Consider the following 16,607-nt stretch of genomic DNA (forward strand, 5'->3'; position numbering starts at 1 on the left):
TGCCTGCGACCTTTCAAAATCCTCGTGTTGGGACAAAGTGAATTTACTAAAGTTCACTAAGCTACAATTTTCATCGTCAGGATCATCCAAACCAGCACCCTCCTCCATGAGGATGCTGATTTGGTAACCCGAAACTACCCTCTTATTACTATGATTACTAAACTACTTCTAATCACAAACACAAAACACTTACCGCTACGCCAGACACTATCAAAATGGATTATCAACAGTAATTAATGCAATTTAATCAGAATCGCTTCCAAAAACTACAAAAAACTACAATTATTTTTAACGATCAACCACCCGCTATCGACACTCAACCGCCAATCTTTTCCCAAATTTACATGCCCGCTCCGCTGATTTTTGACAAATGTTTTTTTTTAATAAAGCTTGCCACAGCACAGACTCAAAGATTCACGCTCCGCGCACACGGATGCAACAGTTGCACGGCGACATTTTTTGTCTCTGTCGTGCGTATCAAGAGTGACGACAGAGACAAAAAATGTCGCCGTGCAACTGTTGCATCCGTGTGCGCGGGCCCTAATCCTCATGAATGGGGGCTTTACTTTTAGTGATGTCAAAACCGTCTAGTATCGGCATTTGTCTATGGTTAAAAGCTGTTCTGACATCTATTAAAAATTTCATTATGTTTATCTATTGGGACGGTTTTATTTATATCTCTAACAGCCCAATGCTGTCATAATCGCCGAGTTGGGTGTTTTCGTCCGGTGATTCAGATTTTAAAATTTCGCATTATTGTTGCATTTTCTGCATTATTTCGTGTGTCTATTAACTCCATTTCGTTGCTGTTAGTAAATAGTTTTGTGGAAATTCGTGTTGACTGCCCAGAGTCCACGAATTTCTTATCTCTACTACACCCTTGCGGGAGTGACGATACTGCAGTGTTTCCTGTAGAAAGTTGAGGTAAGTGTTGTGAAAACTATGCATTGCTTGGATCTGAAGTGAATAGCGAAAAATTTAAGCATTCATTTCTCATTGCAGGCCGCTACGATGTCTCAAACGCTGACTTTCGGTGACTCATGCGCTCCAATAACTTGCCATGCATGGAACAAGGATAGAACTCGTAAGTGTAATATTATTCTGTTTGAAGTAGAGGCTGGACACTGCTCTCAATAGAGATCAGTGGAAAATTCACCACATGCATGAACAAATCATTTCAAATAAAAATAAAAAATCATTTCAAATCAAAAACAATCAAATCAAAATTGTGGTAGTTCTTTGCTCAGCAGTGGGTTAGGAGAGGCTCTAAAAACTGAATAATAATGTGGAAATAGCATAGGAAAGATAAGACATCTGTCTGAGCTTGATATGTAAAACTATGTAAAAATGCAGCATTGGACTGGTATTCCTGGCTTGCTTTACAGATAGTTCTGTTTATGTTTGTTTAATTAATAAAGATTATTTATATTAAGATTAAATTAAATTAATGAATAAATAATAAAATGTTAATTTAAATTTTATGTAATTGATTTGATTGAGGAAGAACCATGCCGTTAGCTAACAAGAATTTTGGGACTTTCCTTCCTCACAGCTCACAAAAACTGTTCAGTTTTAGCTTGTCCTAATAATTAAATTTACATAGGTCACCACATAAGCTTGTGATAAATAAGACTATAATGCATAATAATGCGGCCTATAACATATTTTCTTTTTTTAGAATATAAACACTGATTGGGGGGAAAACATCCAATTTCCTTGTTAAATCAACTTATTAAAAAAAAAATTAACAAACTTTGTATAAAATTAAAGTTGTCAAACATGGACAGTTTTACAAAATATTATCTTCAGTTAGCGCGATAGTTATGAACTTATGAAATAAAACTATGGAAATGGAATTATATTGCCCATAGTGAATTTTACAATACATCCCGATGTTTCAAACTCTACAGCTTTCATGGTCAATGGGTGATTGAGGAAAATTACATTGTTCAAAAACTCATTTTACTTCACCCATATAATCAATTTTGTTTTGTTGTCTGTTTTTCTAATTGTTGGTAATCTGTACTTATTCATTCAGTATGCCTTGTTGGTCAAACTACAACTAAAATAAATACAAGCAGGTCAGATTTCAGAGTTTTGTAGTTTTTGATAAAGAAAAACTTGTATATTGTGCATAAATCCTCCTCAATCTCAATGTAGACATGACTCGGCCGAGGAAAGTCGCTCGACCGAGGAAAACACGATGTTTGCGAGCACATTGCCTAGCGACGTGCCTCGCTCTAATGGCTAAACAGAAGCCATGAAAAGAATATATGCACCTAGGCGGGATTTATTATTGTTTTTTTATTTGTGTTGCAGAAATTGCATTCTCTCCCAACAACAATGAGGTCCATATCTACCAAAAGGAGGGCAATGATTGGAAGCAAACCAACAATCTCGCCGAACATGACCTGAGGGTCATGGGCATTGACTGGGCGCCCAACACCAACCGCATTGTCACCTGCTCTGTCGATCGCAACGCTTATGTCTGGACCCAGGGCGAAGATGGCAAGTGGACCACCACTTTAGTACTTCTTCGCATCAACCGAGCTGCCACTTGCGTGAAATGGTCACCAATGGAAAACAAGTTTGCTGTCGGATCTGGCGCCCGCCTGATCTCTATTTGTTACTTCGAAAAGGAGAATAACTGGTGGGTCTCTAAGCATATCAAGAAGCCTATTCGCTCTACCGTGACTACTCTGGATTGGCATCCAAATAATATGCTGTTAGTGGCTGGCTCTGCTGATTTTAAGGTGAGGGTGTTCTCAGCTTATATCAAGGACATTGAAGACCAGCCTGGACCAAATGTGTGGGGAACTAAGCTCCCGTTGGGCCAGCTGCTTGCGGAATTCCCTAATTCTCATTCAGGCGGCGGCTGGGTCCATAGCGTGTCTTTCTCTGCTGACGGTAACAAAGTGGCCTGGGTCGGCCATGACAGCTCGATCAACGTTGCCGACGCCAATCAGAAGAAGGAAGTCATTAAACTGAAGACTGAATATCTGCCATTCCTGGGATGCAACTGGGTGACCAACAACTCCCTTGTTGTGGCAGGCCACAGCTGCATTCCACTACTCTACTGCCATGATGGAAACGGATTGAGGTTCGTTGCCAAGCTGGATAATACTCAGAGGAAGGAGTCTGGGGGACTTTCGGCCATGAAGAAGTTCCAAAGTCTTGACCGGCAGGCCCGGATCGAGACTAATGACACGTTCCTAGACTCTATCCACCAGAATGCTATAACTAGCATCAATTTGTACAAGGGCACAAAGGCTAATGCCAAAAAATTCAGCACATCCGGCATGGACGGACAACTAGTTATCTGGGACTTGGATTCCCTCGAGAGGTCTATTGAGGGTCTGAAAATCCAATAAAACGACACCAGATTAATGTATAATTTTATTCATAGGAATAACTATAGTCGCGTGCGAGCTCTGAATCACTCCGTCAGAAAATATAATATAGCATGAAAAGCGTGGGAACGAACGATCACAGTCAGATCAGTCTAGCCAGAAAAAAGAAAAGCAGCGGTGGATTCAGCTCCCAGACAATAAAAACTTTCAAATATACAGAATAACACAATAATTTATAGGTACAACTTCTATAATACAATTTAACTTTTTAACTGTCGACAATGAAATAATTTATATAAATTAGACATAAGACTACTCCCTATTTATAATAGATCACTTTTAATACTACTGAAGTACCGTCAATGTCACATTAAAATTTAAGAATCAACGAAACAGTATTATTTTTAACATCGAAGTTAACCTACAAAAATATAAGGCCATTTTGTTTACATTCGTAAACTGCTTTCGTCACAGATATCATAAACAGCAGAAATAAAGTAATAAATATACTTAAGCCAAATTTCCTTCAAATTTCAAGATTATTGGTACCCATTTAAAAAACGTTACTCCAAATAAGGTTTAAAATTCTATAATAAATAACGAGTCACTAAAAAAATCTCATCTGTTGTTTATGATATCTTACAATTCTTACATCATCACGACGTTTATCGCTGGTTACTTCTTTCCTCTCATATTTGCTACAAATAACACTTATGATAATTGAAAGCAGAGAGTATACACGTGCAAGTCATGAAATTACCATGCATTTGCAATTACAGCACTAGATGGCATTGGCCGTTTTGTTTTCATTGCATGATTTTCTTCGACTCCAGCACTATTACGTCTACTCTCAAAATACCAGCGATATACGTGTTAGTTTCGTCATTCGTCGCTAGATGTCACTAGCTACTGCGCGCGCGCCTCGGTGATGCTGAACACGGGTCCTATGCGCAGGAACACGCGTCGCAGCACGGATCGCAGTTCGGGCTTCACGTCGAAGCATGTCACCTCGCAGAGCAGGGGGTAGTAGCGGGAGACGTGAGCGGCGAACTGGAATAAGTTACAGTTATGATGTCGACTAATCTAATATCCATGAAACAACATACAAATGTAACGATAGGTGGAAATTATTATTCTGCAACCTAGCGTTTTCCCGGTCTAGCGCCAGGCTCCGCTTTCCTGCTCAATCTTCTTCACTGATAGGTGGAAATAATTATACTTTGCAAATAATAATTCGAAATAGAGTAATGAGTCAGCCCATTCAAAGTGCTCACAGAGCACCGAAGAGTTAAAGGTTAAGGCTGACTAGCAGTAATAAGAGAGTAGAACGAGCTCACTGATTACGTATTGTACATACTTATATGAAATTATAAAATAATATTATAAACGGGAAAGTGTGTGTGTGTTTGTTTGTCCGTCCTTCACGGTAAAACGGAGCGACGAATTGTCGTGATTTTTGAATTGGAGATAGTTGAAGGGATGGAGAGTGACATAGGATACTTTTTGTCTCTTTCTAACGCGAGTAAAGCTGCGGGCAAATGCTAGTATAAAATAATTCTGAAACCTACATAAGAAAGTAATAACGGTAGGTATATTATCATTTCATTTTACTAGTCTCTTTTTATTTACCTAACGGTTTCTACAAGCGGTTCTTTGAAAAAATATCAGAATCTAAGTAGATAGGTACTAGATATTAACACCTCTAGGTTCATGCTATGCTGGTTGTCAACTTGCTAGTGAAATTTCATGGTAATTGCAAGGCCAGGGATTCCAATATCGTCTTATTCCATTCACAGTTCATTACATTTGATTAATCGAGCCAGTGGAGCGGAACTTAAAAGACAGGCATGGATGTAGCGAGAGTAAGTTGGGTAAGCATGCACAATGCGATCGGCTACCATCTCACACGCATATTATGTACAGTATACTTATAGCACATCTCGGACACTGGCGATAAAATATATGAAAGAGGCGCGTTCCTAGCAAACATTCTAAGCTCGTGTAGGTGAACGCGTACTATGCTTGTATGAGTGAAATATGACAGGTCGACTGTTCGCGTTTTTGACAGGCGGTAACTGTGAGGTAACTGAGAGGGGGTGGCCGGCGCATGTGTAAGCGAGCGACGTTCTTAAGGTACGATTTCGATAAGAAAACAGTAGGTACCTAATCTCGCAAATCTTTTTTTTGTTTTTGTAAGAGAATTGGGATTTTAGAGGGATCCTCTAACCTATCCGCAAATCGGACGCCGTGATGTCCCGGAGGGACATCACGGGGAGACATCTCGCAAATCTATTCACTCGACAGTGATACTAACGGGGAATGCCAGATGGGGTCTAATAACAGACTTAACAAGGTGTTGTTTGGTAAACAAAAAGAAACAATCCGCATTTGTAACCATGCAACATTCACTGACGCGTTGGTTTATCGGAACGATGCCCTGCAATAAGCCACTCCGCTTTAATCTCCAGGCTTATTGTTTGCTGATCAAACTGCGTCACAATTTAATATGTGTACAGTAATTTGTGTAACGAAACCTGCCGCATTGGTTTTTGCCTTTGCCGTAACAATTATACCTACTGTCTGTGGTTAAGTTTTGTAAACAAATTTGCATCTCCGTTGTATTGTAGGTATTGTAGTTCATCCATTACGTTACGTCAAGGATATTTATGGGTTTTAATCAGGAAACAAAAAAGAAAACGATAACAATACAGTAGGTAGATATTAACCTCAATATTCGTTTATAACCGCAAGTAAATGAAAGAGGTGATTTTCCTTAAAATATCGATTCGCCTTCAATCTTTTAAACTGTAGAAGTCAGACTAGTAAGCACAACTGGTGTGGTGTAGAGTTCGCTTTGACAAACTACTCTAATAATGTTTGCTGAAGATAAGCAGATTATAAATGTGCACTATAAAATGATTTGGCCGTATTAAACTCGAAAGTTTAAGACGGAACAAAGAACAAAATAATGGGATAATGTCCCTAAAACATAAAATCACATAAGCTTCATGTGATGAAATCAGACGTAATATTTATCGTTTTTAGGCAATAATGAAGATGTTATGCTTAGATTGCCGACACGAAGCCGTCGCCTTCGTGAGATATCTGAAAAGTGATGGGTCACCGAAAGAGTTAAACCAAACCGGATTAACAGCGGGCGCAGTTGCTGCTACAGCCAACCAAAAACCGCCAAGCTCATCGACTCCAACCGGCCGTCCTGCTCCCACAAATGCATCTCCCCGCGCAAAGAGAGCTACTGCCGTACGAGCGAAAGAGAAGATGGCTGCAGGTACTAAACAGAGCCGACGAACCGAGCCAAAGCACCGACCAGCGAAACAAGACTCCCCGCAAAATTCGACCGCCACGGATAACGCAAGAACAAAGACCTTAACCGTAACTACTGCCACGAGTAATGCTCCGATAATTACTGACTGTGACTTAATTGAATCTCAAGAACTTGAGTCAAACACTGACTTGACAATAAATTCGACGCAGGATCAAGTAGTTTTTGAACATAAAAAAACTCATAGAAATCAATACAGTAACCGCCGCCGGCGAATCGACAAACCGACAACAATAAAAGGAACCGCTATGAATTCATCAATTAGCGGAGTTGATACCTTGAAATATCTACACGGATGCTTTTTTAAAACAGACACAACACCCGAAAGTTTAATAGGTCATTTAAAAAGCATAAAGGATGGCTACAAATACACCGTGGAAAAAATACCTTCGAAACACGACTCATACAACTCGTTTAAAATTGGCATACCAAATAGTGTATACGACGACTTTCTTTCGACATCTGCCTGGCCGATAAACACTAGTGTATCTATATGGCAGCCGTTTCTCCGACCCAGGGAGACCAGGTCTCCCAGCCACAGCCGACCCTGAACCCGAGCAAGCCGAGCGACTATACACTCAAATAACTATTCTGCACCAGAATATTAATCGCCTACAAAATAAAACGTATAAACTAGAATGCGAGTTGCAATTACGACATCCTATAGACGTAGTGTGCCTCACTGAACACTGGCTTAAGTCAGATCACATCACTTCCGTCAACATTCTAGACTACAATCTTCGTGCACAGTACTCGAGATCCTCACGCCAGGGTGGAGGTGCCTGCATTTATGTGAAGAATGACATCACTGCTATTGATCGTCAAGAAATCTCTAACTTGGCCGTGGAGGACCACTTTGAAATCTGTGGAATCGAATGTGTCGGTTTGGACCTAATCGTCGTTTGCGTCTACAGACCCCCGAGTGGTGACGTATTACTATTTTTCTCGAAATTACACACGTTATGTAACCTAGAATCCTTAAAAAGATATAAAGTGATAATAACCGGAGATGTAAACATTGATTATTTATCTAAGGATAAGAATACAAAGACTTTAATTAACACCTTAAAACAATATGGTTTAAAACAATTAATTAAATTACCGACTAGAATTACCGATGTAACCAAAACCTGTATTGATCATATCTATACTAATTTGTCTGCGTCAGAGATAAGAGAAACCCTGTGTACCGACATGAATCTATCTGACCATTTATGCACAGGTATAGTGTGTAAAATCAGCAAATGTAACATGAAATGTAGTCATATCACAAAGCGATTATTTTCGAGAACAAATGTAAATAATTTCACTCGTAGCCTAAATGATCATGACTGGACGTATGTACTCAATAAATGGTCTTTACCTAGTCAACAGATAGAATCCGTCTTAAATGTAATTAAACATTACTTTACAATACACTTTCCATTAAAAAAACACCCTGTAAAAAAACATGTAAATATGTGGGTCAACGGACTTGTACGCGAATTGCGCAATCAAATTAACTCACTAAAAACAACGTTGTCGCAAAGTTTAGCTACTCCCGAGTTATTTTCCAAATTATTGCACCTGGAGGCGTGTTACACAACCGCAGTAAAGCAGACTAGAACCGACTTTATAAACAACATTATCTCCAATACAGATGACATTCGTCGTAGTATATGGCGAGTCGTTGCATCTGAGACTTGCAAAAACAATAAAACGGGAAATACGGCACTCGACGTACTCGTCAAGCGGTCCCCTGGCGACTGCCCCGCCGCGCGCGCCACCGCCGCCGCAAATCAGCTGAACCACTATTACGTCACGGCCACTGATAACAACAGTGGTCCGTGTATTAATGATGCGCTCGCATATTTGGAACAATATCTTTCTGGTAAATCGTTTACATTCCAGGTTCAACCCTTCACTCTGGACGAAATTATAAAAACTATTCACTCTATAAAAGCAAAAGACTCGAAGGATATTAATGATATGTCGACACGTACTCTTGACTATCTGCCACCGATTGTCGTATCTCTGTTGCTAAAATTGTTTAACGGATGTATAGAACTGGGAGAATATCCTGATTCCTTAAAAATTACAAGGGTACAGCCCATCTACAAGGGTAAGGGTGAAATGGACCTACCAAAATATTACAGACCTATATCCTTAATACCGATTGTCTCCAAGGTCTTTGAGCGGTTGCTAAGTAAAAGGATAATTGACCACCTAACGTCAAATAAAATATTGAACGTCCAGCAATATGCTTACCAGCCTGGGCGATCCACGGTACACGCGGCGCGCGAAGTCGTCGCGCGGGTTTTGTCGCACCTCGAATGCGGGCGACAAGTCGCAGCGATATTCTGCGACTTGTCGCGCGCTTTCGAGCTGGTTGACCATTCACTACTGCTCGAAAAATTGGCGCGATACGGTGTGGTAGGCAACTTTCATAAAACGGTAGCATCGTTCCTGTCAAACCGAAAACAATGCACGTTCGTATTAAACTCAAGGTCGAGCGTTGAATCGATGGCTGGTTCTGCGGTTCCTCAGGGATCGACGATGGGCAACTACCTGTTTCTTTTACTGGTAAACGACATCACGGCAGCTTGCTCCGACCCTGAATACGTAATGTTCGCTGATGATACCTGTATCATAGTAAATGCCGACAGTGTATCAAACTTACAAACTAAATTGAACCAGGCAATAGAAAAAATGTCGTCTTGGTTCAAAGCAAACGGTATGCTTCTTAACGTTGAAAAAACGAATCTGATTCATTTTCAACTCCGCAACACAAATAGTGATAAACTCAACATAGTATCAGATAAAAAAGTTGTACCACAGGTTGACCACGCCAAATACCTTGGATTCAAGATTGATGCCGGCCTCACGTGGTCACCCCACATTGATGCCACCTGCGCCAAGCTGAGCTCGGCGGCATATGCCCTCTCACGACTAGCTCCCACCTTATCACGTGAAAACATGAGGAAAGCATACTACGGTAACTTTCACTCCATACTTATTTATGGAATAGACCTCTGGGCTAGCGCAGCGGATCGCGACAGATTATTTATAATCCAAAAAAAGGCAATCCGAATAATTGCAAATAAACCGCATGACCATCCTGCTCAGACCTTGTTCAGAGAGTTGAGAATACTCACTCTGCCGTGCGTGTTTATTCTTGAGGCCGCTCTGCACGTGAGGCACAACCTCAGCGCGTTCCCGACCCGTGCGCATCACCACGCCCCCGGGAGGAGCACGCGAGGCCAGCACCTGTTACTTGTTCCGACGAGGAGACTCTCAAAGGCTCGTAAGTCACTTACTGTGCTAGGCCCTAGGATTTATAACGCGCTTCCAGTCGATGTTGTCAACTCAGCCAGTGACACAGTATTCAAAAATAAATTAAAACTTTTCTTAATAAAGATGGCTTACTACTCGATTGACGAATACATATCAGGAATTCATTGATCCACATAAGTAGGTATAAAATAATAATAATAAAATCACTGTACCTTCTGATACATAATAATTACTTATATAATGTGTAAATATTTAATAATATCTACCTTGTTCTAAGATGTTGACATGTAAAATTGTTTTTACCAATAAATATTCTGATTCTGATTCTGATATGGGATAAGCCAGAGATAGCCTTAATTATCTAATAGTTAAACTTGGTTAGATATGCCACTTCGTCTTACGACTATAATAAAATACCTAGAAATAATTTGAATTAGATTTGAAAATAACGAGTTATGTATTATAAGAACATGTAATTAAACATGACTGTTAATCTGACTTAATTGGTTGGTCACTTTGGTTACACTGTAGCTTCGAAAAGCCTTAATTTTATTAAGTAAACTGAAAAGTACTTACTCTTTCATCAGGCATCTTCAGTATTCTCGTCAGTATTAGCAGCAGTATAGAAGTCCACGCGTCGCGATGTGCCTCGTGCTGCAGCGCCGCGAAGTACTCCAGAGCCTCACAGCACACAGACAACAGCAGCGCCTGCACAGGCCCGCGTGCGCTCGTCTCGACTCGTCTCCGTGCATCTTGAACAACACCCTCAAAGCACAGGCCAAAGACTGCGTCTCCTGCTTCAGCATATTAGGTTTAACTGAACCCTTAAAGTTCGCTTTCCAGAGAACGTTGCGCTGAGCATTGTTCGTGTTAAACGTCTTTGCGAAACGATGGCTGCATAACAGGCATTCGACTAGTCGTAGTAAATGCGGAGAACTCAAAAGTCTGTACATTCCTTGCTCTTCTCGTTGGCAATCTTGCCCACTGCCTGGCGCTCCACCGGTTAATTCTGCTGCAGCTAACGCCAGCGTTTCTGCGTCTTCTTTCCGAGATGTTGCAGGATAGAAGACAATATTGTCTATGGTCTGGATTAGCTCAAGTTGGACCACACATTTGATCAAAAGACTGTTGAATACGCGGTTGCTGGAACGCGCGTCGTCCGCTTGAGGCTTTTTAAGGATTCCGCGCGCGGGTGCCTCATCTTCCTCTTCAGGTTTCCACGTTAACAGTGCCGAGGGAAGCGTGCTGTTGAAAATATCCAACATAATCTGGCAGGTATTGCTCCAAGTTGCGTCGTCGAATTTTGTTCCATTGGAGATCACTAGGTTTTCTAAACAGTTGGTTCCTGAACGAGCGAGTTGCTCGTTGTCTTGTTGCACACACCAATGAAGCTGAGCGTATAGCTGCTCGAGTAACAACGATCCGAGAACGTCAAAGTATTGTGTGAACACATCTACAATAGCGTATAACGCGTGATTGCATGTCGTCGTCATCCACTCGTTCTTTTCCAACTGGTGTTCGGGCAGCTTCATGTTATCGAATATTCGGAACAAAATGTTAAATAAGTCTCTCCACCAATGCGGACGGAATGATTCCCCGTGGGTTTTGATGATTTCAAAGAGGACGGTGAGGCCTCGCGTGCGGACGTCTAGTTTGCAGCGACTGACTACGCAGGAAAGGGAGAACAATAGCGGGAACCAACCGCGGAGCCAAACTCTATCTTCTTCTGGCGCTCCTTGTTCGCCTTCAAGACCTGCGTGCTCTGCAAAAAGATGTGGAGATGCTCCAACTGCCGTCGCGCACGATCTTACAAGTCTTATAGCCTCCATGGACGTGTCAGGGAATTTAGCATTGCAAGCGAATTCTGACAGACACTTCACTGCGTCTTGGAATGAATCTATCATAGCTGAGAACTGCTTTTCATAGAGCTCAGTTATAATTTTTCCTGTAGTTTGGAATGCTAAGTCAACTATCGCTTCGTCTTGATCGCTTGCGGCTAAATGGAATACTGAGAAAATGTTCTTCCAACCTGATTTGATGTTGGGAGCTTGGGAGTTTACCATTTGGGCGATGCAGCGGACTACCATGTCTCTTATAGTTGGTGAATTATTTTTCTTCATAATATGTTCGAACGGTCTTAAGAAGTCCTTCTGGAATTTAAAATTGGCGAATTCGCCTTTTTCTATGAACTTCATGGACAGTTGCCTTAGGGAATCTACTGCGAAGAAGGAAATATCTTCGTTGCTACTGCACCTACTTTATTGAAGTGGTCGCCCAACACTTGCCAAATACGAGACCATTGCAACCTGATTCTGCCCATGTTGTAGTACGAGATCTCGACAATTTTCTGGAGGGAGAACATTCGAGGGTTTGTTGGGTGGCTCAATTCGTCTAATGACACTTGACAGAGTGCTTTAACGAAGTCAACGATGGCATCTCCATCGAGCCTCGTAGATCCAGTAAATATTCTGTCAACTGCGACCACGACACTCTGTGAGCTTGTTTCTCCAATGTGTTCTTTTACACTCGGATCCAAAGAAGACATAAGGCCGAATTTTAGAGAATCAGGTTGTGGTTTAATACCAGAGCTGGACAAAAATTGAGGCCGCACTCCTGTGCCTATGAACTGCGCTAATTCCAACTGTGAGATGCATTTGACGACATCCAACCAACTCGACCCTAAGTAGTTTCCGTCAGTGTGCGCGACTGTAATCAATGTCTTTATGGTGTCAATGTTCTTGGCTTTCATTTCTGTGATTGGTGAGTTAGCAGTCAGTAATGTGAATCGTGCTAAAGCTTGCACGTAAGCGTCTCTTTCTAAAGACATGTGGAAAATGCAGGCTATGCGAATGGCACAGCGGATACCATCCAAACATAGGGAGGCAATTTCTGGATCGTCACAATCCTGGAGTCCCACTGAAAAAGCGGCCAGGAAAGGAGTCCAGGCCATTTTGAACATTGGTCGAACATGCTCGACGTGCTTCGCTGTCGTAAACGGTGTCTGGACGTGAGAAACAGACTCCATCAAATTCTTAGCGGCCGTGGAAATTTGCTCCATCTCCATGTTCCAAATAAACTTGCGTTTCTTTTCATTAGCGATCATGTGCTTGCCCGGTTTAGATGTGTTCTTCATTTTAATTTCATGGCCAGCTATTTCGTCGTAAATCTGCGACAGGTATTCACGCGGCAAGTCATTATTGTCACTTATACCGCTATTCAGTTTGATGTATTGTTCCTTTGTCATTTTATTCTTTACTTGCGGCGAGTGCAAATCAGTTGTTAGCATTATAATGGAAAACGCGAGTACGTAAACTGTGTCCGCGCTTGTGAACAAAGTGTTGCTTGGGTTGCATTCACAATAGCGTGATGCGAATTTTTCCATTAGCCTGTCGATTTTCTGGGCTTCGCCAGGAAGTCGGAATCCTTCTAGGAAATGACGAAGAGCTGCCACAATATCCATGTTTGAGAAATTCATGGAATCAACGTAAGCGTACATAACTTCTTTGGAATGATCGTCGTTTTCACCTAAAAATTCTCCAATGAATGTTTTATCAAGGCGCTCGTCCGTTAGCAGCCACTCTGCTATTTCTTTTGTAGAGGTTCCTAACAAAGTTTGTTCTTGAAGGAAAGCTACGCCCTTTTTCGGTTTTCGATTAAACAAGTCTATGCCCGTTTCCCAAACTTCCTTCTGTTGTTTTAAAACTTCAAACTGTTCAGGGGAATCCAAGGTCTCCCTGTTTCCAACATTGCTTGATCCTGTTGAGACCAAGCTAAGACTAGAACCTCCATGTGACTTGATGCTGTGATGGTCTGGGTCTTCTTTTACTGGTTTTTCGCCCAATGTTGTTTGAAGATTTGGGTTAATGTAGAGCTCTTTACTCCACTCTACCATACATTTTAGAATTGAAACGAGGCATTCCAATCCTCGGATACGCATCGATTTCTCCTGATTAGGTGTTGCTCCTAACTCTAGAGCTTGTCTCCCTTGGGCTATCTTTGAGACATCGTTGACTAGTCTTTGGAATAAGTTAGCGGCCGATAAATCGCAGTCATAGTTGACGTATATGTCTACAACACTCTGCGCGTCGCCACAAATTCTCGTCAGAGCTTGGATTACCATCCATTTGTGTTCGAAAGACGAACTGGATGTTTCCAAAATATTCATAAAGATCTCCTTGAAAAATACTTCAATTTGCTTCTTTAGATGTACCTTGAAATTCTGGAGTAGGGCCAAGAAAATAGCCAAAGACAGTTCAAATACTTCAGGTACAGAGCTCACTCCGTTTTTAGACAGAGCTACACAAAGATACTGTTTTATAGCAGTGATAAACATTTCATTGTTTCTGAATACTGGACCAGCATTTTGAAGGATAGATAGTAGGAGGTGAAGAGAAAGAATTTTAGATCTCAATTCATGTGATTTAGGATCAGGAGTGCCTTCAGGCAGGGGTTTCATGGACAATTTGCAAAGAGCTCTGAAAACTAGGAATGCATCTTTTTGTAGGATGTGTGTAAACTTAGCTGTAACTGAATTATCATTTTCTGAAGCAACATCCACACTTTCTTGGGATGGTATTCTTGTCATTGAAGATTCTGTTGGTGCTTGACCATTACTTTCGTGGGATACACTGCCACTGTCTTGAGAATCTAGATTCTCATTATTTTCTTGACCATTTTGACTGATATCTTCAGCTGATTTTTTGAATGCTATTGTTACAGCATTGTCAATGACTGAGTCCACAATTTGCTTAGCAATGATCTTGGCTTCTAAAATATCATCCATACTATCACTAGGGCCTGGTGTAATACTCTTATTTTCTTCACTGATGTGATTTGATTGGTCATCAGTTACAATATTGCCATTGGGTATTTTATGGTGTACTTCAGTAGTTTCCGTTTCAAGAGCCTGGTTTTCCATTTTAGTAAATATGACATTAAGCATTTGTGTGAGGGTCGCGCGCGCCGTAGTTTGATTAATAAGATTCTTACTTGCTAAATAAATATTATAACAGGTTCGGACAGCCAGGAGGACCGTGCCTTCATGAACCTCTACATGCTGGCTTGTGATGACGGTGAGGAGAGCTTTAATGATTTGAAGTTGAACTCCCTCATCAGTTTGCGGGCCAGTGAAGCAGCCACAGATTGTCTCTACTATGCGGTCAATTAACAACTTTCTTGGTGTTGTAGAATCTGGAACATTACCCGTAAGATGCCCATAAGCTATTAGTTTCTGTAGACAGTCAAGAGCTGTGACCACTATCCTGGATGCTTTGCTCTGGCAGGCCAGTTCAAACGGTAAGAAGTATTTTTCAGCTGTAATGATGTTAGATGCATCATTTTTGGGCAATGGGAGTGTACCTGATGTGGGACTCTCAGTAGTTTCTGGTTGACCTCCATTTTTTAATTCTGTTTTGATTTCCTCTGTAACAAAACAAATGCATGTGTACAGTTAAACAATCATGACACATCCTGTGTTTGTTCAATAATTCATGCAGTGCTATAATGATTTGAACACACAGTTGTACATATTTAGAGGCATCTTAGCAGTGACATGACTTCATACAATGTTTAGTTGTTTACTAATTATCTTACTACAGACAGTTTAGTACAAAAAAACATAAGCCATTATAAACCAATTTGAATAAGTCTACACTTAATGAGCATCGCATATTGAAGTGGTTCGAACATAAGTAGTAGTTAGATTATATTCCAATGACTTTGATAAGGCAAGCAGGTACCTCCCACCACTTTCACTCCCAAGGTTGTAATACATTTACTAACTAATTACACCATTAAAATTCCTCAAGTGAATATATTGTGCTAATCTAATTAGTAAAAATAAAATGCCCGTCTCTATACAACAATCTGATACGGGTTCGACAAGTGACAATTCGATACTTACCTAAAGCCACTTCACAGGACTTCTTTAGCTGGCTGTGATAGGACCTCTTTATGTCCTTATCGGCTAATATTTTCTCTAAAGCTCGTACTATAAACATTTCTTTAGTTTTCAGGTTGGTTTGCATCGTTATTTTATTTGGAAGTCACTCCATTCGTTCCCACTGGAATCGACTGTGGTGTGCGGTGATTCTGTTGATATTTACATAACTCTAAACAGGCACTATTGTATCGTGTTCGTAAATTTATTCGCATGAGTTAAGGTAACACAAATGTAACATCACAAAACTTTATGCAACAACTGATTTACTTAAAATCATTTCGAGACGGAATCTACGATTCCACAGTACGATTCACACCTCATCACAAACATGTCAAGTCAATAAAGTTGCGTTCAGGTTATATGTGTTTATCGACATTTAATTATAGTAGATAACTTAAGAACCAATGTTCAATATAATTGTTAAACAGATGACTGCATCTTGTTTATTTAAAAATTATCTTTTGAGGTTTTTTATGAACTTATTTTCATTACGTTCAAGTAAAATAATTCCAATGTACAAAATATAAATTAATGTGAACGCTGCGATACAACTACTTTGTTGGCTAGCGTTTTGTTTCCCAAATTTCTCATAAAAAAAATTAAACTTGTATTATAAAAAATATAAGAAAGAGAATACTAATGGAAAAATAGGCTGATAGGCTGATAGGATATAATAACGTACTTTTGTACTAAACAGAGT

General features: G+C 40.5%; 2 protein-coding genes across 2 annotated transcripts; one reads left to right on the forward strand and one right to left on the reverse strand.

Moving 5' to 3' along the window:
• Positions 1 to 688: 688 nt before the first annotated feature.
• On the forward strand, positions 689 to 3,743 carry LOC125231561 (actin-related protein 2/3 complex subunit 1A-B). Its single transcript, XM_048137018.1, has 3 exons — positions 689 to 924; positions 1,003 to 1,084; positions 2,320 to 3,743. Exons 2-3 carry the CDS (start codon positions 1,012 to 1,014, stop codon positions 3,369 to 3,371), a joined length of 1,125 nt encoding a protein of 374 aa, XP_047992975.1. The 5' UTR covers positions 689 to 924; positions 1,003 to 1,011; the 3' UTR covers positions 3,372 to 3,743.
• On the reverse strand, positions 3,383 to 16,245 carry LOC125231560 (brefeldin A-inhibited guanine nucleotide-exchange protein 1). The gene is given in 5 exon segments (XM_048137017.1): positions 3,383 to 4,400; positions 10,543 to 10,688; positions 10,691 to 12,220; positions 12,223 to 15,387; positions 15,869 to 16,245. Coding segments are annotated over 5 exon segments (5,109 nt in total). The 5' UTR covers positions 15,993 to 16,245; the 3' UTR covers positions 3,383 to 4,256.
• Between the last annotated feature and the right edge of the window lie 362 nt (positions 16,246 to 16,607).

Source organism: Leguminivora glycinivorella, chromosome 12 (assembly GCF_023078275.1).
Source record: "Leguminivora glycinivorella isolate SPB_JAAS2020 chromosome 12, LegGlyc_1.1, whole genome shotgun sequence".
Taxonomy (NCBI): Eukaryota; Metazoa; Arthropoda; class Insecta; order Lepidoptera; family Tortricidae; genus Leguminivora; species Leguminivora glycinivorella.

What these genes read in the sequence shown, in the direction of transcription:
- LOC125231561 (XM_048137018.1), top strand. Translation starts at nt 1,012, where the DNA reads ATGTCTCAAACGCTGACTTTCGGTGACTCATGCGCTCCAATAACTTGC. An exon ending in ATGGAACAAGGATAGAACTC is followed by an intron (nt 1,085 to 2,319) that starts GTAAGTGTAATA and finishes TTTGTGTTGCAG; the next exon opens with AAATTGCATTCTCTCCCAAC.